This window comes from Antedon bifida, chromosome 2 (genome assembly GCF_963402885.1).
Source record: "Antedon bifida chromosome 2, ecAntBifi1.1, whole genome shotgun sequence".
In the NCBI taxonomy this organism is placed as follows: domain Eukaryota; kingdom Metazoa; phylum Echinodermata; class Crinoidea; order Comatulida; family Antedonidae; genus Antedon; species Antedon bifida.
The window spans coordinates 31,943,791-31,967,425 of NC_136227.1; the positions used below are offsets into that span (position 1 = coordinate 31,943,791).

General features: G+C 32.9%; 3 protein-coding genes across 4 annotated transcripts; 1 reads left to right on the top strand and 2 right to left on the bottom strand.

Annotated features, from left to right (window-relative positions):
- Positions 1-78: 78 nt before the first annotated feature.
- Positions 79-2,520, bottom strand: LOC144834659 (protein orai-2-like). The gene is made up of 2 exons (XM_078689548.1): positions 2,204-2,520; positions 79-1,727 (listed from the first exon to the last, which is right to left on the bottom strand). Exons 1-2 carry the CDS (start codon positions 2,336-2,338, stop codon positions 1,233-1,235), a joined length of 630 nt encoding a protein of 209 aa, XP_078545674.1. The 5' UTR covers positions 2,339-2,520; the 3' UTR covers positions 79-1,232.
- Positions 2,521-2,798: 278 nt separating this feature from the next.
- LOC144834647 (lysine-specific demethylase 2A-like) lies at positions 2,799-20,870 on the top strand. 2 transcript variants are annotated; one of them, XM_078689532.1, is made up of 18 exons: positions 2,799-2,947; positions 5,423-5,561; positions 8,304-8,382; positions 8,706-8,752; positions 10,388-10,560; positions 10,999-11,105; positions 11,647-11,740; positions 12,145-12,298; positions 12,648-12,763; positions 13,177-13,701; positions 13,967-14,107; positions 14,452-14,664; positions 14,783-14,992; positions 15,119-15,193; positions 15,668-15,718; positions 15,893-15,973; positions 18,403-19,438; positions 19,598-20,870. In XM_078689532.1, exons 1-18 carry the CDS (start codon positions 2,897-2,899, stop codon positions 19,750-19,752), a joined length of 3,447 nt encoding a protein of 1,148 aa, XP_078545658.1. In that variant the 5' UTR covers positions 2,799-2,896; the 3' UTR covers positions 19,753-20,870. The 2 variants fall into 2 exon arrangements, with proteins under 2 accessions (XP_078545658.1, XP_078545659.1); XM_078689533.1 differs by having other exon boundaries at positions 13,967-14,074.
- Positions 20,871-20,946: 76 nt separating this feature from the next.
- LOC144834658 (MORN repeat-containing protein 3-like) lies at positions 20,947-23,585 on the bottom strand. Its single transcript, XM_078689547.1, has 6 exons — positions 23,460-23,585; positions 22,804-23,003; positions 22,202-22,359; positions 21,883-22,042; positions 21,537-21,721; positions 20,947-21,298 (listed from the first exon to the last, which is right to left on the bottom strand). Exons 2-6 carry the CDS (start codon positions 22,946-22,948, stop codon positions 21,230-21,232), a joined length of 717 nt encoding a protein of 238 aa, XP_078545673.1. The 5' UTR covers positions 22,949-23,003; positions 23,460-23,585; the 3' UTR covers positions 20,947-21,229.
- Positions 23,586-23,635: the final 50 nt, after the last annotated feature.

Genomic DNA, 23,635 nt, shown 5'->3' on the forward strand with positions numbered 1-23,635 from the left:
TGTTGTTTGCTGCCCTCTATTAATAGAATAACTTGTCTTCCTTTTTTTTTTCTTGATACAAGATAAAAAAAAAAAAAAAGGACAGCCTGGATCAGAATCTCCGTGGAATCACTAAGCAGAGAGAAACATTGAGAGGAATATGACAGTGGATAATGAAGTAATCAACTTTAAAAAAAACATACAGAAAATCATGAATTTCTTGTATTTAAACATTTTATTGATAGCGATAGGCATTGCACATTTAATATTTTTAAAGTGAATACTGTAGAACATTTGTGTTAGCTGCAATATGTGCCAAATAAACAAACAAATAAGACGCAATATAAAACATGAATTAATCCAAACCTAATTACAGTACTAAACATAGTTGAAGAGACACATTATTAATTCACAATATATCACTTGGAAGTTTAGAGTTTAAAATTTATTATATATTCCAGTAAAACAATACCACCTTAAAGAATTTTTCAAGAAACAGGGTTATAGTTTTAGTCAGTGACTGCGGCTCTCAAGGCCTAAACCGAAAGGGGGAGGATAAATAATAATAGTGTTTATCCAGCTATGATATACCAGTGGTCTGTAAAATGCTAGTGTAAAATGAACAATAGGATTACAACTTGGTCTTTTATAATTGGAATGTTGAAATAAAAAAAGTTCCAATTGCTGATGAATTTTTAAAAATCATTTTTAAAGGTATAATGCAAAATACTGTAATAATATATAAAATGTAACTTATAGCACAAATTTCAACATACCTTGAATTTATTTTTAAAACATTTTATATTTTTTACCAGCACGTATGAACTTTCATTCAAATGTAATAATATACACGTTTTTAATATCTCCATTAAAATGTATCTCAATAAATAAAATAAATAAGTTAAAGTAAAGTTTTAAAAAGCAAAGCCAGCGAATTATTGAAGTTTAAAAATGGAGGAAGGAGAGTGTCTGTTTATTGAAGGCTAATCTCCCTTCATTAAGGTACAATTAGTACATTATTAATTAGTGTGTGTGTTTGTTAAGACCCCAGAAAAATAATAAAATAAATAAATAATAAATAAAACCTAGCACCAAAATTGTAATGATTGATTCTTGTTGAATAAAAAGTATTACAGATTACAAATAGTATAAAACTAAAATTGCGTTTACAAAAAACTACCATGGTGTTTGGGCGAGAACGCTTGGTTTAAAATTCTGAATTCAGAACTGTTTTTACCCATTTCTACCAAATTTTACACCTCTAGTGTAACACCATGCATTTCTGTATTGTTTTCTAACTCTGTTGCAAGCCCATCCAATTCATCAATCGTCGTATTATAACTTTTGTATTTATGCGTGACTAGCTTATGATAAAAATGATACGCAAAAACGCAAACAGCCAACAAGGCGGGTATTAGTAGCGCAGTCGCCACATACCCTGCATTTTTGTAGTTTTGATAAAATTGAATCCAGATTAAAACCATAATCTCTAAAAGGAATAGCAAGATACCGAGGGCAGTAGAAGCAATCCACGATAGTTCGATGTACGTGCTCATACTCTCGTGAGGCGATTCTTTGACAGCGTTAATGTTTTCAACGTTACTGACAGCTTCGATGTTTGGTAGTATACACGTACTGACGAGTAGCGCAAACAGATGTGTCACTATGAGTAGAATAGTGATGACGCTGAAACACATTATGAGAGCTGTCGGTAGACCATCAGGGAGGCTTATTTCAACCAACGCCACCTAAAAAATAGAAATGTAATAATAATAAAATATAATAAATAAAAATATAATAAATAATAATATTTCTAAACATGCTGTTAAATAGCACTTGTCTTAAGCCATTATAACAAATACTATATTCTAGGTTCATTCTGTAGGTTATCCAATTGCTATTGTCTAACACTTTTAAATTGTATATCTTCTGCCATTTATGCGTGTTTGATTTGTATGTTTATGCCGTTTGCTGTGATTGTCTTTGCTGTTTTTAAAGGACCCCATTGGAATTAAGTTGATTTTTCTTTCGACTTTATAGGCTATCCTTGGTTTCTTATTTAATGTATTTGTTTGTAAATCGTTTGTGTTCATATTGTCTTGTAATCTTATGTTGAAACAGAATAAAATCAAATCTAGTAAAAATTGTTTATTTATTAATTTGTTTAAATATAATACAATTAGTATTACTGTTAGTAGTATATGTTTTGTTTTCAAAAACATACCATGGCAAAGCCAGCTAGAAGAGCTGATGTTCTACTTGAAGCTTTTAGTTTAGCCCGGCTGAGGTATAATTTTCTCCAGGAGAGAGCCTGCTCCGAGTGCTGGTTCGACATTTCTTCAACATATAGCTTGAACATCCAATCTGAATAACTAACTTTCGCCAGGATTTCTATATATGGAATAAAGCAACTCAAGTGGTACTATTTTCATGAACGATTATCTAACTAATGATATCAAGAAGTACATATTAAATTAAACATATTGTACAAAATAAACAATTTCAACATTTGTTTCCTTGATTGCACGTACACAATTAACACAGACGGTGTGTACCAATGTTTACGGAAGAATTTAGGATTCCATTTCATCCATTGTAAGTTTAAAAAATATATTTCACAAACAATATTAATCAAATATTTTGTAGAATAAATTTTTGATATTAGACATATTATATTTGTCTATATAATAATTTTTAAACGGTAGTTATATCAATAATTAATCTTTTGTTACAGTATATTTTTGACAAAGGCTGGGATTTTGTGGTGACCTTGATATGACCTGATATGCTAATGAGTAGTTTTGTGGCATAATGAAGTTGCTCGAGTACAGTAAAATAGACGTGACCATTCTGGATTAATGGCGTTTGAAATTTTAACTTTAGATTTCTTCCTGACTTGTTTTTGATTGCAATTTGTATGGGCCTATACTCAGACATGTCTAACGAGTCAAACACAAGACGTTCATTGGTTTGTAATAGTCATTTTTCAATGTAAAAACAACGATTTCGGTTGTGTGAATATGGGAGTCCTCATGAATAACTAGCCATTTTTGCATTGTTGTGCCTATTCAACTCAAACGTTTCGGCGGCGCTTCACAATTTACAACTAAAATTCTCCTTGACTTTTTCATAAAATGACATTTTTATCTTAAAAGTTTAATAGAAAGCAAAAACAGTATTATTATGACTTAACTACCTCATTTGTAATTAATCAAAGTAAAACGAAAACAGAAAAAATCTAAAAAATGCGTGATGTTTTCATCACAAGTGAAGTGAATTCGTGAATTCAACTATCGTGCACAATGAGGGCTATTTGAAAATTGCGCCAACTTACGCACAATTACTGTTTTTGTAATTTAATATTACATTTTAAGTAAATATATGTATTTAACTAACTATTCCAGGTGATATATTAACTTTAATTGGAATAAATCATAACAACCGAACCGAATTTCTAGGTTCTGTATCTAGCTACCGCGAGTGAACAAAGTGCTTGTGATGTGATATGCTCACTATGTAAAAACTGCCGTTGGTTAATTTTACTATTTAGACCACCTAATCAAATAAAATTATCAGCATAATTTTGATTTAAAATGTTTTTGTGTGTTTTTAGATCTAATAATAATCTAATGTCCATGTTTTGTAATATTTTATGCCTAATTATACCGACTTAATTGTTAGTGATCTCACAAAAACAAGGCAAATGCCTGTCTGTACTGTAGAAATATCGCTGCGTTTTAATTTTGTAATTTTTACAATATAGGCCTACCAAAAAATTATAATTGCATATCATATATTTTGTTATTTTAAGTTATTATTTATTCAGTTCTATTGTTATTTTATAATTTGATTAGCATTTTTAACATGTTTAAGCAATATCTGCTACTGAATCGTATAGTTTGCTGTAGGCCTACATCTATATTAATATTACATCGTGGAAAATTTTGCTTTTGTTTCAGTTTTTATGCTAATACATCATAAAGTATCGTAACAAAGCCTATACCTATTAATATAATAACTATTAATATAATAATAACTATACGTATATAATATTTTGGTTTTTAGAAAGATTCCTAACCAATTGATTCGACTAAAACGAGGTGCTAGTTTAACTAAAATGAATAAAAACACTGATATAGGCTAATTATTAACTATTTTTTTCTTTTTTCAACAAAGATTGCGAGATTAGATAGACACTGCCAACGCATTGTCTAACTGTTTCAAATTATTATATATCATTAATTAAAATCGAATAGTTTTCTTAAAATACTGACAATAAAATATCGTTTATTATAGGCCTATACACGTACACGATGGGAATTATATAATGACGTTTTGCTTAATTAATTCTGAAATGTAAAAGATATGTACAGTATATTTGAATATTAGTTTCTTTGTTATTATATTCATTATTTTAATAATTGTAACTGCTGATAGACGTACGTGTGTGTACTAAAAATGTATAATTTAAATGTAAAGCCTATTGCACAAGGATGATACGGAAGTATAGTAGGCCTACATGTCCGAAAAAATGTCTTACATTTTTGTCGCTTATTATAGGTATTTGTAATATTTAAGATAATATGCAAATATTGTTTTCAGGGTATATTTATATCGTCTTCAGGTGTTGTGATAAATAATTTATTACGATAAGGCCTGGATTAATTTTAAACAATCATACGTGGTCACGTGGTGATCCCGGCCTTGTAATGTACTGTGTATACAGATACGATAATACGTCGGGCTATAGTCTATTTACTTGTGTGTGTGTGTTTGTTTTTTTCCGGTTTCAATTAGAAAAAATGTTTCGTTCTGTGTTTTTTGCTGCGATATTTTATTTGTTTAAATTGTAATAAAATGATAGTGTGCATGTAGGCCTATACTTCGGATGTGGCACGTTATAATATGGTTGTTTCAAAGAGGGAAAACACCCGGTATAGTAGTGTTGTTACGAACTTGTTTACGTGAGGACTGGCCTATCTATTATGGCGTGCTGAGAAATCATAATCATACGTTGAATTTATCTTATTGTTTGTACTTAATATACAGGATTAAGAATTTAAAAATACAGCATATCGTTTATTAGAAGGATTCTGTAAATATGTATTGTCCCCCAAAACATGAAAAATAAAGATTAATTTAATCAGAAAACAAAAATGTTTTCACCTATAAAATTACAAATGGTTAAATTCAACCAAAAACCTAGTGACTGGTAGCCAAATTGACTATTTTTTGCTTTAAATAAAAACATTTTCAGGTTAAATTTAATTTTTTTTTAAATTTTTTTAAATTTTTCTATCCAATTTTTGGTCGGTAAAAGTGAATAACTATTATGTGAAATCAAAATGACATGTTCAACCAAAACATTTTTATGAATAGTTTTTTTCAATGGAATTAATAACTTTTTAAAATAATATTTTTTTCCAATATTATTATGATTTAGCGTCCGAAACTCAGAAAACACTACCACGAAGGCGAGGACCAGGATGCTGCGATCGAAGGTCATCGCACTTTTGACCTGGACGACAAAATCAACAACAAACGGTTCGCTACGAATCTGGTCAAAATAATGAAAGGAGAAGGTTAGAGGCTTAAATCTATTTTATGCTTTGTCTAAAACTGTTTTCTTCGAATTTCCATATATTTAAATGTAACCGCATGAGATAAACATGTTAGACTAGGTTCTAGCCCGTAATATTAGTAATTTTTTTTTTTGGAACAGTCACTTTCAGACAAAAATCGAAATGTCGACTGGTGGACTAACATAAAAAAAGCCAATAAATACAGATTTGGGGCAAGTCTGATAAACATGTATTCAAGATACATTACAAGTCAACTTTATTTTTGACTTACAATTTTGAGATATGTTTTTTACGGTACCTTAGTAGAATAATTAAATGTGAATTTAATTTTTTTAAATAAATTATAATACAAGTTATAGGGTTACTATCTTTTAAAATTTTGATTACTAAATAAATTACAATTGCAATAATAAATCCTTCTATCACAACCCCATGCAAATACTAAATTAATTACTACTATTTTAAATGAATAAATATTAAATAATTAAATAAAATGAATATTATGTGATTGTCGCCAATGTATCATAATTACGACGTTGTTCTGCGAATTATTGGTCAAATATGAAAGTTCATATATACAGTATATATAAGGTACCTGCATAAAATACATATTTCTTTTTATAATAATTAATTGTTCTAGGCCACTAGACCGGTATTAGTAACTTTGATTATTAAAGATTTATAGTACGGAATGAGCTTAGTAAAGTCTCAATTGCCCCGATCATTTACCCATCTAAGGCTATTGGGTGCCTAGGCCTAATATACTTTGACGGAGAACACTGTCGTGTCAATGCGTCATTTCATCTCGTAAAGCTCTGTCCACACTATCAAACCAGTGTGACAAAAAAAATGTGATGTGCCCAAATGTTGTTGTCACATAAAATTAAGTGCAGACAGAACTTAATGCGTGGTTACGAGATTATTGGAGATGGGGCCTAGCGCGCAATGAGGCTTTCATACATGAACACGTACGTTACGCGTTTTGATTATCAAGCAACGGGTGAAAAAAAGTTATGGGATTAACATGACCTAAATAGTTTTCCAGATGCAATAAAAGACTATACAATTCCTAACGCTTTTATATTAACAATGACCTTTTATTATTATAATGGACATTGTGAAATACAGTCGAGGTTGCTTGTGGGGAAAAGGAAAAAGGGAACAAATAAATTATAAGTGTGTATGTTTCTATAGAAATTGCACAAACCTATTACTATACCAGAGATCGAAAGCAGACATTTGAAAATGACCGCATATGAACACAGCTACTATAATAAATGTTCAGAAATTTAAAATGTTATAAAATAAACAAAATCATAAACAGTATTTTACGCTGGAGTAACTAATAAGGAAAACTGGGCCTTAGTCCTAAATACAACAAATACGCTGGGGTAACTAATAAGGAAAACGAGACCTAGTCCTAAATACAAGAAATACGCTGGAGTAACTAATAAGGAAAACGAGACCTTAGTCCTAAATACAAGAAATTATCATAATTATAGTAAGTATTTGGACACTACAGTGGCATACTTTGCGTATAACATAAACAAGTAATACATGATTAAACATACATAGTTTTTAAAATTAAAAATTAAGGAATAATTATTAAAATATAATACATTTTTAAAATGTGTACAAAATAATACCTGTGTTTTCTAGCAAACAGTAGGTAAGAATGTACTCTTGTCAAAAAACAAGAACGAACTTTCCGATCTACAACTATCATTTACCGATAGGCCTAGTGTACAATGTGTATTATTTATACCAGGTAAGGCCCATTTCCCGGTGTAATATTTAATAATAACACGTATGGGTAAAGTATCCAACCTTGACCTTTGGCCCCTGGTCAATAGGCTAACTACAGGACAGGGAACGGTAAACTGTGGAGTATTGGTTTATGCTAAAATCGATTTATATGAATGAATTAACAATTGTCGGGTGTTGAAATCAAATAAATGAATACCAATATTAACCGAATCAATGACAAATATTTTATATTGTGTTTCAATAATTCGATATATTGTTGCGGTTAAGGGTATGTTCACACGCGATGTAAAGCTGGCGTAGCCCAGGCCGCTCCGTCTGAACTAGACAGTAGCGTTGAATAATTTTTTTTTAAAATTTCATTTCATTGAATAACTTACCCCATGACTTAGCGTAATACGTACGTACGTGTGTGTATGAGACTTGCCTAAAAACAAAATATTTTAGTCAACTTCAAATATGCACATCCCTAAAGCTGTCTACACTTATACATACGTATGACCTACATACATATACATACATACATAGTTATTTCATCGTGTTTGTAGTATACAAACTTATGATGGTTATCTATGCTATTATGATGATGGTTATATGCTATTATTATCAGATAACTGAAATAATAGACCAAACATCAATCGATCAATCAGTATTAAGATTTTTTTTTATGTGACAAAAAAATGTTCCATGAATATGGACATGATGATGTCATATCACTACCATATTTGGGCACATCACACTTTTTTTGTCAAACTAGTTTGATAATGTAGACAGAGCTTCAGATTTGTTTTATCGATGATGAAAATAATGGATGACAAATTGAAGGGCGCGAACCCGGATCATATGTCTCTTTGAAATTTATTTTTTTCTTTTATAAATATATCGGGATTTATAAAGTGCCAAATGTTGTAGTGTACTTTACGTACCTACAATTAATAAGGTAAAATATTAAACCAATTGTGAATTTTTTATACGTAGATTTTACTTTCAAATACATTCAAGAACATGGGTTTTTTCAACCCATGCTGTTTAAAGAACTCGATGGACTCGGCATAACGTAAGTAGTATTGCTCTCGATGTGTTGGCTTTTTAATTTTAAAAAACTAGAACTGTAAATATATTGGTACTCTCACTGATAATGAACTGGTTCCCACTGGCGACGCAATCTACGTAACGTAAGAAAATGCCCTTTCAATATTGTGTTTGCCCCCGCCTGCGTGAAATCAAACCTGCGATTTCTGCAGCACTATTGCGTCGTCGGTTCCCACGCTTAAGAAATCGCCGTTTATACTGAAACGCTTTCGACACTGTGGCGCCTACCGCAATTTGCGATAGATCGGATTTTGTCGTTATAAAATAATGTCGTTTTTTATCTTTTAGTGTTCCTGGCAAAGATTTTACCGTTAACGATGTAAAGACATGTGTAGGTATGTGTATACAACTGGTGAAACGTAACGTAAACGAAACTCATTAATTAATTCTATACATTGTCTACCAAACGTTCTGACGGTTCCCGTTACACATTTCCGCGGCACAACGTGACGTTATTCCGTGTTATTCACCACGTAAAGCTTGGTTCCCACTAGAGACGCAAGACAAGGACGTAACGCAACGTAAAGCTTGGTTCCCACTAGAACGTAACGCAAGGACGTAAACGCAACCCAAGCGTTTTAACCAATGACAAGCGAAGTTATAGACAGTTAGCAATCATAAGCGAATAGGCCATCGCTTGTGATTGGTCAATTCACTTGCGTTGCGTTACGTCCTTGCGTTGCGTCGCTAGTGGGAACCACGCTTAAGTGAGTTGAACAATCACAAGCGATGGATTATTCGAACTTCTGCCTGTCATTGGTCAACTCGCTTGCGTTGCGTTTACGTCCTTGCGTTGCGTCCTAGTGGGAACCAAGCTTTATAAAGATCATTGACATAACATTTCCGATAAATTTTGACATTTCTTTTGTAACATGTTGACGTTTTTTTCGTAACATCTTCTGACGTTTAATAACAATAACTTTCCTGTCTCTATTCCCTCGCTTATTGTCATTTTTCTCATCAGAGTTAATTTATCATGTGACATGTTAACGTTTGTATTATTCACGTTTTAACGGTAACGACTCTTTTGTCTTACGTTTTGCATTTCTATTGACGTTTCTTTTGTAAAATATTTACGTTTTTTCGTAACATCTCTTGACGTTTAACGGTGACGTTTCTCTGATTTCGCGTATTGACATTTCTCTTATCACTATTCACATTTCTCTCGTTACATCGACGTTTCTACACCTTGAAGTTTCTAACGATAACGTGTTTCTTGTCACATTTTCTTTTGTAAAATCCGGAATTTTATCGTAATATCATAACGTTTCTTGACGTTCACTTTATGACGTTTTGCGTTTCTCTTATCTACTTGACTATGACGTTTCTCTTATAACTCCTTGACTTTTCTTTCATCACTTTATGATTTTTTTTCATTTTTGTATGTTTCTTTTACCTTATGTATGTTTCTTTTATAAACCTTTCTTCGTTTCTTTCATCACTTTATGACGTTTTTTGTGTGTTTTTTTTAATCGTTTGTGTATGTTTCTTTCACGTCATTATGTATGTTTTTTTTTATCAAACCTTTTTTCGTTTCTTTCATCACTGTATGACGTTTTCTTGTGTTTTTTTAAAATCATTTTTGTGTGTTTCTTTTACATTATGTTTTTTTCTTTTATCAAACCTTTTTTCGTTTCTTTCATCACTTTATGAAGTTTTTTTATCACCTCTTATATACTGTATCACTCTTAACGTTTTTCTCATCACTTCATGTCGTTTTAATAACTCTTTGACGTTTTTCTCATCACCTTTTGACATTCTTTTATATAACTTCAAATTTACTATTTACGGTTTTCTGTTCATCTGTTTTCTTCTCATATCATATCTTACCTTTTTCTTCTTATCACCTCTTGAACTTATGTTATTAATTTATACTAAATACAGTAGTTACAAGTAGAAATCTAACTTGGAAGTCATATTACTTTTCTGAAAAGACTAAATTATTAACAAAGATAACATTCAAATTACAGGTAGTCGACGAATGGTTGACGCAATGGATGTGAACTCACAGAAAGCAGTGGAGATGAGTATGGCACAGTTTGCTAAGTATTACGAAAGCGAAGAGAGAGATGGCCTTTACAACGTCATAAGTCTTGAGTTTAGTCACACTAAACTTGACGATCTTGTACATAAACCAAGTGTGGTAAGCTGGACAATACTGAAGATTTAAAATTTAAGGTCACAAGGTCAAGTTTTACTTTAATGCTGCTGACTAAACAAAATTGGACAGGTTTCCCAAGCTTTATAGAATTCCATGACATGATAAGCCAAAAATGGACAGGTCTTTTTCTTGTTAGTCCATGGTATTTGCTTAAAACAAGTAAATAGGGTAAACTTAAGTACACAAGATCAAGTTTGACTTACTTCTAAAAAAAAACAAAAATGGACAGGTTTCCCACGCTTTATTAAAGGTCTTAAAATTAAAATTATTTAAAGACTGCAAATCTGTTTTTGTTGTTATTTATTGGTTGATATTGTTTATGACACTGCAAGTGTTTTCTCATCAACATAGAAATGTAAAAATGGCTTTCGGGAGAGACTTTTTTTTCCAATGAATAAAAAAAATTTAATTTTTTTTAAGGTTAAACTTCTCGACTGGGTGGATACCGTTTGGCCTCGAGAACTTAAGGAAACACAGAAAGACAGTACCAATGTGCTCGCTGAAATGAAATATCCAAAAGTTCAGAAGTAAGATTATTTTTTAATCATGATTGTTCAATTTCAATATATATAAGAAATTACAGACCCAACAGCTTATACATTCATCTGAAGGATGCTAAGGACACAAACAAGGAGGAATGGGCATTCTTTGTATTCTTGTGTGCCAGTCAATTTGTTTGCACTAGTACCAACTTCCTCTCTGATTGTATTAACATCATGAAGTATGTTTATGCTTGAAAATCTTATTACCATATCCTCAGCTATAATCCCACTTTGGTTCTAATCCCACCCCCTACTTTATGTCTGATTTCCTGAACAGGCATATCCCTGGGTATAGTCTCAGTATTGACTTTGGATCTGGGTGTAGGCCTCTCTCTAGCCAGTTCAGATGAGTATTTACCAGAAATGCTTAACAATAATTTTTTTTCCTGAACTAGGATTTCTCAGGGTATAGTCCCACCCCCAAATTCGGCCCAATTTCGTGTTCTAGTTGGGTGGGATTATACCAGAGGATATACGGTAATTGAAATTACCAATTAGTTTATTCCATTTCTTATTTTGTTTACAGGTATTGTCTTATGAGTGTTGCTGGATGTTTTACAGATTTCCATGTTGATTTTGGTGGTACATCTGTCTGGTACCATATTCTCCATGGTCAAAAGGTAGGCCCATAGTATACCTGCACGTACAGCTAACTTGCCTTGTTAACTTGAATACAAACTGTTGGTATAGGCCTACCCCTAGTGAGCAAATATGGCTGATAAATAATCATTACTAACTACAGTACAACCCCTATTATGGGGTGGGTAGAGACCCTTATATCCTCATTTTAATCGAGGAAACCCTTATATCCTTTAATTGGGGGACCCCTTATATCCTTCAATCAGGGGACCCCTGAATAGGGGTTGGCCGTAGTGTGGAACATATTTTTTCTCTCATCCGTTTTTTTTATAGGTAGGTGTCCCCTTTGTTGGGTGTTCCAAAGGAGGGGTTTCTCAAAGCGGGTTAGCCAATATTTCGTGGCTAACTATTTGCAGATTATTTAACTACTTTTAACTTTCTTTAGATCTTCTGGCTGATCCCACCAACAGATGAAAATTTGGGTCTCTTTGAATCTTGGGTGTTGTCAGGGAAACAAGGTGATGTGTTTCTAGGCGACAGGGTCAAGCAGTGCGCCAGAATCAAGTTGGAGGCAGGCTACACATTTTTCATTCCATCAGGTATGTGCATATCTGAAAGTACCGTATATCTTGTATAATCCCACTTATGATTTAATTTTTTTTAAATTTTATTTTATTCAATCGAAACCAACAGCGATACTACTTTATGTCTGATGTCTGATTTCCCAAACAGGCATATCCCCGGCTATAGTCCCAGTATTGACTTTGATTTGGATGTAGGCCTCTCTCTAGCCAGTTCAGATGAGTTTTTACAAGAAATGTTTATCAATCAATGTTTTTTCCTTAATCAGGAATTCCCGGGTATAGTCCCACCCCCATATTTGGCCCAATTTTGTGTGGGGTGGGATTAAAAAAGGTGAATGTTTGTTTAACAAGTGTTTCTATATAGGTTGGATTCATGCAGTGTACACGCCAGAAGACTCGCTTGTTTTTGGTGGCAACTTCTTACACAGTTTCAACATTCCGAAGCAACTTCGTGTATCAGCTCTGGAGGATAAGATACATGTAAGTTGAACACATTTTCAAATTATTAAATTTACTAGAATACTTTCAGGGCCCAACAAAGCGTCCCTCTTAAAGCTCTGTCTACACTATCAAACTTTTTGTGACCAAAAAATGTGATGTGTCCATATATGGACATGATGATGTCATATCACTACCATATTTGGGCACATCAAACTTTTTTTGTCAAACTAGTTTGATAGTGTAGACCGAGCTTTAGGATGTCCCCTGAATAGAGGTCGGCCATAGTGTTATTAATATTATACCTCCTCATTCATTTCACATAAAAGTGTCCTAATCGGGATGTTCCAAAAGAGCGGTTTTTAGTAACAGGAAACATATTCACCAGAAGACTCTTTTTGGGGGTGGGGGTGCACAAGGCTCTTTTTAAATATTCAGTACATCATTCTTCCCAGGTTCCATTCAAATTTCGCTACCCATTTTTTGGTGAGATAATGTGGTACGTGATGGCGAGTTACATCAAAGTACTCCTTGGACGAACCCACATCCAAAGCATCAAAGATACAAAAAAAGAAAAAACTGAAAAAGATGTCAATCAGACTGAGGTGAAACAAGAAGACAAAACATTTCAGAAAGAAATCTCCGGAAAAGAAAACAAGTTAGGAGATACAGTTAATGAAAAGGCTTCAACCAGCCAATCAGAAGAGGTTCTGGCTGAGCAATCAGACAATGAAAAATCAACCAATCACAAGGAGGAGAATAGTATTAAACAGGAATTGAATGAGAAGGAGGAAAATGTTGAATCGAATGGTGAAGAAACTAATAAGAACAGTACTACATATAAACATATCAGCAAGTATGAATTGGAAGGACTTAAACTGCTCCTATGGCATTTGGAATCAATGCACAAGCTACCACAACCAAAAAGGAGTATCCCTGACCTGATAGTTGACCCAAAGGCTCTCCTAAATGATGCAAGGGTAATTCTTCTATATTTGTATTAATATAACAAACAACAAACCAAAATCGATCAATGTCAATTTAGTATTAATGCTCTGAGCATGCTCAAATATTTGTTATTGTCTGCTGCTTTCGTAGTATATGTTCCAAAAATATTGCTGCTATGGAAGAGATTAGCATGGAAATATTTTTCAGTCTTCAAACAGAAATAATCGATAATTTGAGAATAATGTACTGTAGACAATATATTGAATTTTTTGAAATATATTTTTATTTGAATTTTAGGAATTGCTGGATATACATGCGAATGATGAACCTGACCTGGCTGTGAATGGGGAACCAATTTGCAAGAAGATTGAGGAAGTTTCTCAGAGCATCAAAAAACCAAACTCAGTATGTAAAGCAGATGGGTCATCGACAAAGCCCGTACAGTACAATTCATTGCAAACTAATAAAGATTCCAAAGTCCAAATTATTTATTAGATATTTCTCTAATGTATTATTAAATTTAATAGTAATAGAGACCATAGACTGGAAGCCTCTTCTAAACTTGATTGCATGTCATTAAACTGATTTACACTGGACTGAACCACAATAAACTGGTTTGCACTGGACTGAACCGCATAGAGACTGGTTTGCACTGGACTGAACTATGTTGAACTGGTTTGCACTGGACTGAACTGCATTGAGACTGGTTTGCTTTAAATGAATGATGCTACATTTATTACAATTTTCAAATTTAATGTATCTTACTTCTTTAATATTCACAGACATCTGGTCTTAAATTCAAGCCCGGCAATGCAAATCGTCCAAGATCAAAGGCTGGCGTGATCATCAGTGCAAGGAGGAGACGAACAAGATGCAGAAATTGTGACAACTGTCTGCGATCTGACTGTGGTCAGTGCAACTTTTGTAAGGATATGAAGAAGTTTGGGGGGCCTGGAAGAATGAAACAGTCATGTATAAACAGACAGTGCCTTGCTGTAAGTACTTGTGTCAATTGTATGCTAAAACGTTTTTCTTTTTAGGAATATTAATTAAAATGGCCGTCTACGACCTAGACTACTATACAATAAACCACATGTGTTTTTAATTTTATAGCCAATTTTGCCAGCCTGTGCCACTTGCAGTATGTGTGGATATGAGGTCCAAGAGAGTAAGGAGTTAATGGAATGTCACCAGTGTAATGATATCGTACATCCAGCTTGTCTGCAAGCAAAAGGTCAACCTCATGAGGGCATAGTTAACAAAGATCTTCCAAACAGTTGGGAATGCCCTAAATGCATGGCCGCTGATTCAAAAAGTGAAAAGGTATGTGTTTATTGTGATTTTATGATTTTCGAATATGATAAAATCACAGAAAAACACTGACACAAGACATTGATTAAAATTAATCATATTTCGCAATTAAATGCTGTAAGTTTTTCTTTTTTTTAGAGTGAAAACAGTTTAAAAAGTTCAAGTTCAAGTGCGATGAAAAAAGTGAAACAAGCTAAAAAGCGACAGCAAAAGGTGAGCATATTTTTTCATATCTTTAATTATCATCCTTCGTAAAAATGTCAACATTTACTTTATTTTCAGATGTATTTTCCCCCTGAAAAAATCATTTTAACACATTTTTTGTTGAATATGCCATTTTAATGTAACATAATAGTTATCCACTTTGACCAAAAATTGGATGGAAAGAAAATGTATTTAACTGAAAAAACTGTAATTTAAAGCAAAAAATGGTCAAATTGGCTGCCAGCCAATGGGTTTTTGGTTGAATTTAACCATTTATGTTGTCATTTTATAAGTGAAAACATTATTTTTTTCTGGTTTTTTTTCTACGGAAGTGATTAACTTTATTAAAACTACAAAATAGCATATTCAAAGTCTGATTTAAATAATCTTCACAATACATTTTTAATTATAAATGTTTACCATACTATTGAATACACATTGAAAGTAAGTCATAATTGTCATATTTTTATCATATTTTAATAGGATAGTAACAGTCCAGTTTCCACACAAAGTGAAAAACCCAGTAGTAAGAAGGTAAGAAAAGCATTGAATACAATTTTGTATGAATTCATCCGTCAATTATGTGTGGTCAATGATCGATTTATTTCACAATCAAATCTTTTCACAATTATATATTACATTGTGAGAATGTTGGGTTATGATTACAACATTTAAAACTATATTAAGTTTTTTTTTCCTTAAATGCAGAGCAAAAATGAAACACCTTCTCCGGTCCTTCGCAGCAAAAGATTGACACATCAGAAGTCGCCCACCAGCAAGCCTAGCCAGGTAGCTATACCACGGACTTGCCTAAGATAGCATGCTTTTCCTCATCTCAATCAACTTTGCTTTATAAACCTTTTTCTTGTTTACATTTAACTTGATAAAAACCGTGTTTTTTGATTTACATGGGTGTTTGAAAGCCAATTATCAATTTTATCATTTTTATACTATGGTAACATTTTATGGTACACACCCTCTAATTTTGGGTGTTTATCTATTATTATTCTAAAACACTGTTTTTAATCATGATTTTATCATCTTTTTCACATTTGCACAGTATTAGATTTTAAGTCTAAATATTCATTATATACCTTAATCTGCCAACTTTGAATGCAGTTTTTTAAGATTGTTGTGAAAAGTGTAGCCTTGCCGATCTGCTTCTAAATCTACTGTATACATAGTAAATACCACTTAGCATGTATTGTATTGCTTGTTAACCTGTCTATCTACATTATCAAACTTTATGTGACAAAAAAATGTAATGTGCCCATATATGGACATGATGATGTCATATCACTAACATATTTGGGCACATCACACTTTTTTTGTCAAACTAGTTTGATAGTGTAGACGGAGCTTTAGGCCTTGATTCTGATTCTTTGAAAGGTTGTATAGTTTAGCATATACAGTAATGCATAGTCACTAATACCCAATATATAAATACATAACCTGTAATGTATATACCACACTATTCGGATATGTACATCTTTTGATCATTTGTAATTGATTTGGCTGTAAATAGAGGATGAATTAAATCGTGTCCTAAAATAAAAGGTGACCATTTATGTGATATTAATTTTGAATTCACACAAATGTGCTACCTTAGAAATATTAAAATTCACTATAATATTGTTATTATGGTACAACTGATCAAAATGTGATGTATGTATGTCTGGATAGAGTACAGTATATGGCCAATGCTACAGTAATACTAATTTGTTTAAAGACAGGCATTAAAACTTACTGGACCATGAATATTAATCCACACTGGAACTATGTTTTATCAATGGGTTACTAAAGCTTTGTCTACTCAAAAATGTGCCCATATATGGACCTGATGATGTCATATCACTACCATATTTGTGCATATCATTACCATATTTGGGCACATCACACTTTTTTGTCAAACTAGTTTGATAGTGTAGGCAGATCTTTAGAGGTGTGTGTGCTGTGGTCTGCCAACTACTCTTCAACCACATTCGATCAACACATTTTTACATAATATTATGATTCATTTAAATAGCTTGAATTTTTTCTGCATTTTTTTAAACTTTTGTACCAAATGCATGTATGTCATTTCTATGCTTGATTATTTCATGATGTAGCTGCTATAGGACTTCACACTTTAGCATAGTACCACGAAATATATCACTTATTCTTGTGTTACATTTTTGTTATATATTTTTTCTGTATCATAATTTTATCATTTTTAATTTATTTAGATTTAGTTTATCGCTCATCATAATACAGTACATGCAATTTGTATGAATACTATTAATAGACCTTTTCGGTCACAGATTATAGATTTTGTTTTTCTTTATTAATGCTGTGTTCCCACTGCCAATCTGATCACTCACTCAAGACCATCTCACATGTGATCAACTTAGTTTCTCCTGTTGACACTATCAAACTTTATGTGACAACAAATGTGATGTACCCATATATGGACATGATGATGTCATATCACTACACTACCATATTTCAGCATACCTCTACCATATTTAGGCACATCACACTAAAGTTTGATAGTGTAGAAAGAGCTTAAGTTGCTCCTGGTTTTAGGAAATCAAGATCTCATTGGTAGAGTGGAAACCAACCATAATACTGATAATTGTAAACTCTATTCACACTAGATTTAGTTTTTATTTTTAAACAGAAGAATTTGAAATAAAACGAGAAGATTTGTTGAATGATAGTGATGTATAGCATTTGTTTTTAACGCTGGAATTTTTAAAATTTGATCAAGCAACCACTCTAATATTGTGAATACTTGTCAAATGATAAACAGTAGCAAATAATATCATATTATAAACAATTGGCATGACAGTAGGAATCTTTCATTTTTCACCACAGATCCAGGGGGTTGCGCTTGGGGCAACACATTTCCACATTTTAACCACTTTTTTTATCTATTTTTGACGGACTATAAATATATTATGTAAGCGTTCCTTGATCTTGGATCTGTCCACCATGCCACTCAACTATACAGCAGTTACTGAGCATGTGCAGAGTGACGTTTTTATTTTTTTTATCACACCTGCATGGAAATAAAAGCTTGTTAAAGACATTAATCACAATACAATTAATTATGTCACAATGCCGTGCAGAAATCACAACTAAACAAAGCACAAATCCAAAGATGTTGAATAGTAGCATTGCTTTAAAAAAAAATCGAAATTCTGTATATTAGGAAAAAGATTTCACTTTTCTTTCAGATTAATAAAGGTACACCATCTCCTCCTAAGAAAAGGCGAGGGGCACCAGTTGGGCTAGTAGAAGGATCCTCACCGAAAACATTATCTTCTCCAAGTAAAAGTCCATTAACAAAAAATCGGACTTTCAATCAGTCTCCGAAAATGCGGCCGTTTGGTACGTCTCCAAAGAGTCGGAAAAAGGGACCTGGAATCCGGCAAAAAATCCTCTCTAATAATAAACTCCTGAGAAGTAAATGGAATGGAATATTCCAAGCTCGAAATGGAGGAGGAAATGGTGAACGGTCGGGAGAATCACAAACTGTGGCTAGGCAAAAAAAGGCACAACCAGTAGAGGTGAAACGCTTTGTGGTAAGGCCAGGGAGAGTGAGTCCTCCTCCGTTGGTGAGCACACAAGGGGAATGCAGCAGGCATGCTTATGAGTGGGTTATTTGGAAGAATGTGTTTGCTTACCTCAGTGCTAAAGATTTGTGCCGATGTATTTGTGTGTGCAAGACTTGGAATCGCTGGGGTTGTGATGCAGATTTCTGGAAAAAGTTGGACCTTAGTAATCTTTCAAAGCTTTCTAAAGCAACAATGAGTGGAATTATTCGAAGGCAACCTGCTTCAATAAACTTTACACGAACTAATGTCAGTAGAAGACAACTGACTTGGCTTCTGGAGAGGCTGCCACACTTAAAAGAGCTCCATCTTGGATGTACTGCATGGGATGTTGTCTCTGCACTTTCTACACCAAGTAGCCCTCTTTTGGAAGTTCTTAACCTAAAATGGGTGGAAGGACTCAAAGATTCCATTGTTTCAACCATTTTTCAACCACCAGTTGAGCACCGACCTGGAATGGTTGATGTTCGATCTAGGATGAGGTGTATTAAAGAACTCTGTATTAGTGGTGCAGACATAACTGATGCAGCATTGCAGTTTCTTGTGCAGTACACACCAGATTTGAGGAAGCTGGATGTCAGCTTTTGTACAAACCTCACTGCTGATGGAATTGCCGTTCTTCTTGCAGATGATTCGCCAATTAGAAACACTTTAACAGGTTAGAAAATTCTTTTTCTGATTAAAAGTGGAACCTCTTTGAAGTCCCTTAATAGTGATGTCTCAAAGAATGGGTTCTAACTACTGTATAGACAACACACATAATCTCTCTCTCTGTAATAACACTTTTCTCATCTTTTTGTTGTTATTGTTATTGCAGATTTGAATTTGTACAGATGTTACCGGATCACTGGTCAACTATTGAAGAATTACTTATTTGAAATGCCCATAGTGCAACGACTGACCATCAGCAACACACAGGATCCTAATAAAGTCTTGAATGATGCCATAACTATGGTGAAATATTTAGATTGATATGGAAGTAGGAACATTTGATTTCGTGACACAGATATGAAACCCATTAGAGGCTACTGAACATGCTAATTGTCTTTGTGTTTATCTTCTCATATTTTACCATTTTAAGATTGTCTAAAGCTTTCTTAGCACTAGTCTTTATCTCATTCATGGCATCGCAAACAAATTATACTAACCTTTGACCTGACATGTCTATTTAGATTGATTGGTGAGGTGATGAACATTTCCTAAAATTATAATTTGTTTATTTCTTTTATGCAAATGCAGTTTATTAAACTGTATCCTGTAAATATTGCACCATTTTAAATTTATAATTGTTCTTAAACTTTACGTTGTTGCATTTACAATCAAAAGAGGAATATATGTATTTGCAATGTTGTGTGACCATTTACTGTACACTATTTTTTAGTTTATGTTTAAAACCTTTTTGTTGCTTACTAAAAGTTTGTTTTGTTTAAAGTTCTATTTGCATAATCATTGTTTACCTCTAATTTGATTTTAAAATGTTATATTTATACTGTTGACTGTAAATTTTGAGAGGATTTGATGGTAAAATTATTGATCAATCTATGTGTATGCCAGTGTGTTAATAATTGAATGAATTGAAATGTTGGGTAAATGGATAGATGGGAGAATAAATTGATGGAGAAGAATATGTGAAAAGGTGTATAAATTAGTGAAAGTATTTATGTAGAGAGATACATTGGTGATGACTGTATGGAAAGAGATAGATGAATGAATAATAAGTGATGAACACATGAAGTAATGGACAAATGAGTACAGTAGAACAACCCCTATTATTGGGACACCTTTGGAACCAAACACATTTTCCCTTTAATAGATTGTCCACCGATAGGGGATGGCTTAATTAATATTTTCACAGGAGAGAGAGTCCCCTCAATAGGGATGAATGAGTAGAAATGATTGATTGAATGTGTATATATATTATATGGTTGTTGATGAATAAATCAAATATTTTAAATATGGTTAAATTCAAATTTTAGCAAGACTTGCTTGGAAGTTTGATTAAGATTTTTAAATGATGTCCAATAAAAAAATAAATGTTCTTTATCTTTTTGTTTCTTTTCATGACTTTTTAATGAAAGCCAAATGTTTTAGTAAAATTCCATGATTTTCCAGGTTTTCAATTAAACATATGAACACATAAAAAGGAACAACTGTATTTTCTTTTCCTGTTACTCATTTATTATACAAAATATACATTAAATAAAAAAATGTTCTATTCTCTAACCAAGAGTTGGTACATATGATCAAGTGTGTTATAAATATATGGTTTTGTTTAAGTTTAATAACTTGATAATGCGAGATTAAAATAATAGCACATATTATGAATGTATTTAATCATAGTGTCATGAAAAGGTATAAGTCCATGTTTGTACAATTAATAGGTTCCATATCCACATCTGTGTTCATTCCAACATCTTAGATAAAATTCAATTGTTTTCTAATATCTTGATTATTCTTGGTCATTTAGAAATATTTGCTCCGCTTCACCGAGTACAGCTTTTGGATCCATTAATTTAATCTAAAAATTAGAAATTATGGTTTATAATTATTGTTTTTTCAGAAAGCTTGATGTGACAAAAAAATGTGATGTGCCCATATATGGACATGATGATGTCATATAACTACCATATTTGGGCATATCACTACCATATTTAGGCACATCAAACCAGTTTGATAGTGTAGACAGAGCTTAGGATATGCATAAAGAGTAGTCCTTGGAGCAGAAATTTAATGCTTTCCTGGTTCCCATTACTTACCTCAGGAATTGGATAAACAGTTGGATCAGGTGCCCCTTCCCTTCCAAAGTCTGTCACTTCTCCACATTTTGGGATGTCGTCCACCCACACTCCCTCGTACATCTGTCCCTTGTCGAGGTAGAAAAACTTCCCAGGACCGTTCTTTTTGCCAAACTTCCACGAACCTTCATATCTGTTTTCGGTAGCTATTAATAGAATCAAAATAAGCCTTGATATCGAATATAGTATTCATTGAACGTTAAAGTTTTGCACAAGGCTCAATTTATTAAACTTTCAAAACACACTAATTTAGTTATTGATATTTCATGGCAACCAATTTGTATCAGTTTGATTGGTTCAAATGTACCTAATCTGAGCATGCCCTGTCCACTTCGTTTATCATCGTACCACTCTCCTTCATAGATACTACCATCAGCGTAGTACATTCGTCCCCAGCCACTTCTTTTATTACAGTACCATTCACCTTCATAGTATTCCTCCGCTGTATAAAAATTAGTTCCATAACCCTTCAATAAAAAATATATATAGTTATGTTAATCTTAGTATTTTTAATTTGTAGTATTACAAAATCATTGTAAAAATATCATATACAAATGGAGTGGAGTTGTGGCTTGGTGGTTAAATGTTCTTGTGTTGTTTAATATTGGTGATAAATTTATGCGTACATGTCTTTTATCGTTCTTCCACCCTCCAGAATAGATCCTTTTGTATGTTCCTCCTCCCTCTGCTGGACTGCTCAGTGTACCAAAACCATTCCTTTGTCCAAATTTCCAGTCACCATCATAAAGTGAATTGTTCTTTTTCCATTTCTGTGTTCCCTTCCCTAAAAAAAAGGTTAGATTAAAACATACTAGGTTTTAAAATAATCCTTTTATTTTCTTGGATACTACTAAATCTAAAGCTCTGTCTACACTATCAAACTAGTTAGTGTGCCCAAATATGGTAGTGATATGATATCATCATGTCCATATATGGGCACATCATATTTTGTTGTCACATAAAGTTTGATAATGTAGACAAGACAATTTCAAAGTGTCCACTTTTTTTACCAGAAACAACATAGTGAATTAAAGTGTAGGTTTTGTAAACAACCCATTGCATTAGTCATATCAGATGAATACTACTAGACCTCTATAGCCACAACGTTTCAATTGTGTAGTAGTATATCCATCCATGGAAGAGATTTAGAAGTTTATGTTGATAATTTAGGCCCGGTAGGTTGATATATTTGGCTTTTTAATTCATGTTATCCGTTTCAATTATATACCATGTTTTTTGTTATCTAGCCACTCTCCGGTATACTCATTTCCATTGACATCATAAACTGTGTGATGGATTCCTTTCTTCTGTGCTTTGTAGTCCCATTCCTTCCAAAGGGGTTGCACTTTTTTAGCTGGTTTCACATGAGGCATATTTATATGTAGTATTGTTATATGTAGATAAGATTATGCCTAGTAGTAGGCTAGCCTGAAATAAATAATTTAAAATATATATTATGTATTCTAAATTAAGGAGGCCTAGCACTAGCCTATATAGGCCTAGGCCCCTAGGCCTAAATAAAAATTAATAATATTGTTCAATGTAATCATTGTCATAAGATATAAATACTAGGCCTATGTACTGAACATTAGATAAAATCTACATGCCTTTATTTTTAGTCAATTCTTTAGACCTAGCCCTTTTATATGCTGAGTAAGTTTACTTGTACACTAGCACTAGGCCTAGGCCTAAAAAGGCATACAACAACGGATTCTGTCGACAACATAGGACAACACCAACATCGAGAAAATTAGTTGTTGTGTGTCACAGCACCATGGCAACCTGTCTGTGTAACTTTCAGTGATGCATACGTAGCCTATATTTGTATAATAATTGCATCACTGTGTTATTCAAGAGCTTAAACATATATTATTACATAATTACCTCTATTAAATAGATTTAGATTATTGTATAAGCATTTGTTATGGAGATATGCTCACCCTCTCCTCTCTCCTCTTCAAATTTCCACACGCGAGAGATTTTTTACCTCTGAAAAGCAAAATATTATACGCTCCAGTGATCACCGAAGAGGGCGGAAGAGAGGTACAAGTTACCCCCCT

Excerpts from the sequence above, each read along its gene's own strand:
- LOC144834659 (XM_078689548.1), bottom strand. The coding sequence starts at position 2,338 with ATGTTCAAGCTATATGTTGAAGAAATGTCGAACCAGCACTCGGAGCAG. Across the intron at positions 1,728-2,203 it reads TTCTAGCTGGCTTTGCCATG|GTGGCGTTGGTTGAAATAAG; the intron begins GTATGTTTTTGA and ends TCTATTTTTTAG.
- LOC144834647 (XM_078689532.1), top strand. The coding sequence starts at position 2,897 with ATGGGCCTATACTCAGACATGTCTAACGAGTCAAACACAAGACGTTCA. Across the intron at positions 12,764-13,176 it reads CTCTGGAGGATAAGATACAT|GTTCCATTCAAATTTCGCTA; the intron begins GTAAGTTGAACA and ends CATTCTTCCCAG. Across the intron at positions 19,439-19,597 it reads AATTAGAAACACTTTAACAG|ATTTGAATTTGTACAGATGT; the intron begins GTTAGAAAATTC and ends TTGTTATTGCAG.
- LOC144834658 (XM_078689547.1), bottom strand. The coding sequence starts at position 22,948 with ATGCCTCATGTGAAACCAGCTAAAAAAGTGCAACCCCTTTGGAAGGAA. Across the intron at positions 21,722-21,882 it reads ACAGGGCATGCTCAGATTAG|CTACCGAAAACAGATATGAA; the intron begins GTACATTTGAAC and ends TTCTATTAATAG. Across the intron at positions 21,299-21,536 it reads CTGTTTATCCAATTCCTGAG|ATTAAATTAATGGATCCAAA; the intron begins GTAAGTAATGGG and ends TCTAATTTTTAG.